General features: G+C 31.6%; 1 protein-coding gene across 1 annotated transcript; it reads right to left on the minus strand.

Annotated features, from left to right (window-relative positions):
• Positions 1 to 1,071: 1,071 nt before the first annotated feature.
• LOC123230055 (laccase-15-like) lies at positions 1,072 to 2,924 on the minus strand. Its single transcript, XM_044656155.1, has 4 exons — positions 2,768 to 2,924; positions 1,873 to 2,461; positions 1,453 to 1,811; positions 1,072 to 1,339 (listed from the first exon to the last, which is right to left on the minus strand). The coding sequence occupies exons 1-4, from the start codon at positions 2,904 to 2,906 to the stop codon at positions 1,206 to 1,208; spliced, it is 1,221 nt and encodes a 406-aa protein (XP_044512090.1). The 5' UTR covers positions 2,907 to 2,924; the 3' UTR covers positions 1,072 to 1,205.
• Positions 2,925 to 5,352: the final 2,428 nt, after the last annotated feature.

A 5,352-nucleotide genomic window follows, 5' to 3' on the forward strand; every position in this document is an offset into this window, starting at 1 on the left:
CAACTTCTACCAATAAGGATCTCTCCTTCATCTAGGGATCCAGAACCAAGCCAATCGAGAAGTGCAAAAAATCTCCTCTCATATGAATTTGAATGGAAATGTAATCTATTACATCTATATGGCAGACAATGCAATTGAATGTTAATAAGGGCTATTGAACCTTTTATCATCCTTAAACTAACTTAAGAAGTGAGAGTTTCACTCACGTTTCCCACCTCCAATTTATTTTCTAACCAATATGAGATTCTCATTAATAAACATAGTTACAAAGTTTTATCAAATTATCTACTTAATTAGTGAATTATTTAAATATTGATCAAAATATATTCAACTGCAAAATGTTAAAATATGCTGTTAAAACTTTTATGGTGTAATTCTTCTCTCAACAATTTTGTTTTATTATTGGATTTTTCTTTCAACTGATGAGGTGGTGATAATTCCTTTTACTTTTAGCAGACATGATAAATAAATAAAAAACTTTATCCTTACTGAAATAGGATGTGGGGCTTATTTAGAAAATGGGCAGGACTTATTTCACATCAATCAAGAACCAAAAAATAATAATAAAACAAAATAAAATTGACTTCAGCTATAAAAAGAATCATTCATCTCAAACAACATTTATTTTAATAGATTATATATGGAGCATTAGAGTCTTACATTGGATGACCCGAATTCCCTACCAGGGGTTGAGCTTTATAAAACTAATTAAAAAAATAGCTCTTTAATTCTGTCAAGTTGTTTATCACAAAGATTTATATGGTTGACTTTTGGGTTAGCCCTACCATTCGCTGTATGTGAGAATGATGTGTAAGAATAAGACTTTATCAATATGATATTCATTAATTTCATTCTTATTCTCCCGGGGAACGAAATAGAATTATAATGACGATTTAGTCCATAATTCTTAACAAAGGATTGTCCTCTTAACAATTTATGACATTGATCTGATTCCTTTACTAATTAATGTAGAATATATATATGAAGTAGAAGAAGTTGTTTAAATTATATTGAATAGCTTATAAATTTAAACACTGAGAGAGTATTTCATTAATAAAAAAAAAAAGATGGTTCCATCAATACAAATGCAAATTAATTATCAGATAACATTTTTAATGTTTTTATTGAAGTACATTCCATATTACTAAAATTGTAATCAATTAAACAGGAGCTACGACAACTTAATTAATTAAGCACAAGACAAATTAATAACAAGGAGGCATGTAAGCTGGTGGTGGCAGCATGCTCTGGTTCTGGTAACGCCCGTTCTGTACAATGAGAACTGTGTCCATGCCCCATGTTGAATGCCTCTCTAAATGGCAATGCATAAACCACACACCTGCAAAAGAAATTAAAAACCGCAAACATCAGATTGAACCAAAAAATTTTGTTATTGTTTATTTGTTTTCTATAAAAACAAAAGAATCTGACTATCTATGGTTGAGATGTTACCGGGGTTGTCAGCTGAAAACCGAATTGCAGCCCATCCACTTCTTGGGAGGTTAATGGTGTTAACTACAGGTGGGTCAACCAAATTATAAGAGAGTGGATCAGTGACATTGTTGAAATTTCCTGAACCCGTTCCAACCAGATAGAAGCTGAAACCGTGTAAATGCATTGGATGACTTGACGGTGCATTTCCAATATTTGTCCCTTGGAGGACAATTTCCACCACTTCACCATAATTTATCATCCTTGCCTTTGTCCCTTGCGCTGTGAACGCTCCTACATTTGACACATCTCCTGTGAATTTGAAAAAAAATGGTGGCTCGCTTGGGAAATCGCGGTCGAAAGTTCCGTTTGTCAAATTCCTGCAAGACGAAAGATTTAGAATATATTCAATTAAGTATGGATCCTATAATAAGCTTGTACCTGTAGTATGCTTGTAGTATATCGATTTGAGGAGTGGCGAAACTAATATTATTTAAGCTGGCGGCTTGTCTATCACCAGTGCCGGAATCACACGAGCCGTTGGCACACAACAATAGATTCAAAGAAACGGTTATATAGATTCGCGTGCTGATATTTTTGGGAACATTGATGGGATGCTCGTTACTGGCTAAGCTCTTTATTTGATTAGTAAAGTTTAATGCAGAAGTTATGTCAGTGTTACTTGGAAGGGATGGGAAGAAAGGAGATGAAGGGGCAGAATAGTTGCCTTCATATTCAACAATTGCTGTGGTGGTGGTGTTGGGAAATAGAATACCACTATCGACGTAAGGCGTCGACGCCATGTAATAGTGGCTGAGATTTTGGTTTGCTGTGAACAAAACATCCATGGTTTGTCCAGGAGTTATCATTATGTAACTTGTATTTATTGGTTTTATGTATGCAGCATCTTGCGCAACAACTGTGAGGTTGTGGTTAGCAATTCCGAAGAATTGTTCTTCGTTCATTACAGCATTCACAATGCGAAGAAGATAAGTTTTGCCAGATTCAACCGGTAAGCGATATGTTGTGTCTGCAATATCAGATTATTTTAACAGTTAGCTAACAAATAGATGCACTGTAAAAAGGACTTTCTATATAACTTGCTAATTAAACTATTTTCACTTTCATTATCGGACGCCGTATGTCATAGGTATGCTTTGAAACATATGGCAGATTAGAGAAAATACGTATGTATTTTTGAAATGTTATATATCTGTAATATTTTGACCTAAAGAAAAGGAAAAATATATCATATTATTTACAAATACATGTAACATATTTTAAAATTGCTTTTAGTCAACAATCTATAGAGTAGTTTTAGAGGTTAATTTTATACCATTCGAGCACTCATATAAGTCCCCTGGTTGACCATTGATTGTGAAAGCGTCTGAATTACTCGGGGTGGAGCCTGTTGCGATAGCATTTTGAATCATAGCCATTACGTCTGCCTTGAACCAGGAACCTGCCAAATGCATTGGCGGTGAAAAATGACAATTTATTCGTAAGTTAAGGAACAGAAAATTTATTGATTAATATTAACTAAAATATATATCATATATATGGATATCAATAAAATTATATGTATATACAAATAAGTATATATATGATAGGCCTTCATATAACTAGACGTTAGTTGAATGATTTTAAATTAATGATAAATTAACATCCAATTATATGATGACATAACATATATTTTTTTATTTATATACTCAAAAATATGTATATATAACATTATTCATGCATATATTTATCGTTTATTGAAAGGAAAATTCTTTACCTTTTTTGGATTTTGATTCATCATTTATTGAGCGTTGAAGATGGCAGTTATAAAATTACCAGTGAATGGTGACCCCATATCTTCCCTGATTGATGACATTAACATACATAGTGTCTCCTCTACGAGCCTGAATTGTTGGACCTGGGAAACTGCCGTTCACAGTCAACATGCTCTTTGTGCTGCATAGCCTTGTAAAATTTGCTTCTTGAAGCTGCAATTAACCACATCAATACAATTCAGCGTTTTAATTATATGTATATCTTATTATTCGTTAACAAACTGAAATTAAGCAATAGGCACTTACAACAAAATCGTAATGATGGACTTGAAGAGCCATGCAAAGGAGAAGTGCATCGAGAAACAAGAACCCTGTGAGCCCTAAAATGAAACCCACATTTTTTGTACCCATTGTTTATCTCTTTCTTTAGTGTTCTCAGGTTGCCTCACTTCTTTCTTTTGTGATGATCTTAAGCTGTGCCTGGTCTCTATTTATACTAAAAGTAAACCAAGTTGTGGAGGATTTAAAACCTATTACCATTACACTAAATGAAACATGCGTGGTCAATTATGCCTTGTTTCAAAATTTTCCATGGTTTTTTTTAATCAGTTATCTTCAAAATTCAAACCCACCTCCGGGGTTTCATATTTCGGTAAACTCTTCTCACCGGCTCAATATTATTAATCAAACTTCTTTTGTCCCTTTTGCTAGATTCTTTTTGGGGCTTTAGAATGATAATGACAAATTAAATTCGTACCATGTGCTTAATTAAATTAATTTTAAACGTACCAGGGGGTTGCTGACTTCATTTATAATTAAAACCCCAACATTGACTGAAAAAGGGAAGAGCCGTTAAATTTTATAATTATCAAAAAAAACAAATTTATTTCGAAACACATGAAAAACGTTTTATAAATTTACATGAATTATCTTCTTCCATCGATAGGACAGTAGCATGCAGAGTCTGGAAAGAAATGTCTAGCCACATCCATTGATTACTTCTATAAATTTAACTAAGAACTGTTTCCTGTGTGATGTGCAGTTGAGACTTTTTCTTACCAAAGTGTACTCGGATTTTTTTCTCTTTTTTTTTTTTGTAATTATAATATGCTAGGATTGCAATAAAGAAATTGGTTAGTTATGCGAGAAATATATAACGAATACATTTTTACTATCCAAAATTGAGCCTCATAATTTAACAATTTGTTAAACCACATTTCATTTCTATTTTTATGAGATAGTAATTTTTCTTTTTTTATGGAATAACACAATGAACAAATTACTTAATAGTCATTTCTTCTTTCTATAAATAGCATAATTGTACAGGGGCAAGGGATGGGCTAAATAATGTTACAGTGAATATAGACTTTGATCATCTACCTTCCTTCTTTTTTCCCTCTTATTTTTACGAGAAAACCAAAAAGCCCATTTTTACATAAGTAACATAATTTTGTAGGGGCAAGGGACTACCAAATTGTAGTCTCATATTGAAATATTATGAATATGTGTGTTTGCCGTTAGTAGATTTTTACTGTCAACACCATGCATTCAACCTAGAATATAATTTAAAATATTATCAAAGTAATTTTAATCATATTATAATTTTACCCTTACTTGATAAATTTAGTTTAAAATATTTAAGTAAAATAATATTTCAACATTTTTATTATAATTACTATAAACTAAATATAATAAATATATATACATACCAATTTATCACAATACAGTATTTATTTATATTCATTAATCTTTAAAGAAATCAATCTCTCTAGCAACCTTTTAATTTTGATAATAAAAGATTATACAAATCAAATGCACTATAAGTAAATTTGTATTTGAAAAGATTTATTTATTTTTGGGCTAATATAAACATAACTTGATAGTAAATGATAATAAATGATTTATTTATATTCAGAAAGGAGGTGTTAATTATTCGGTGTTTCCAAATTTCAATGGGTTAGAATCCAGATTATCTTCGTCCCCTAGGTTGGTCATGACGAATTAATTAAGAAAATTTACAGCCGATGATATAAATACGTATAAGCCCCATTCTTCAGGCGGTGGTCAAAATATTAAAAATTTAAATTTCTTGTTGATGTTATTGTTTTAGCGCTGCTTCCTAACTCATCCTCTACATATTAATAAT

The sequence above is a fragment of the Mangifera indica genome, chromosome 11 (genome assembly GCF_011075055.1).
Source record: "Mangifera indica cultivar Alphonso chromosome 11, CATAS_Mindica_2.1, whole genome shotgun sequence".
Lineage (NCBI taxonomy): Eukaryota > Viridiplantae > Streptophyta > Magnoliopsida > Sapindales > Anacardiaceae > Mangifera > Mangifera indica.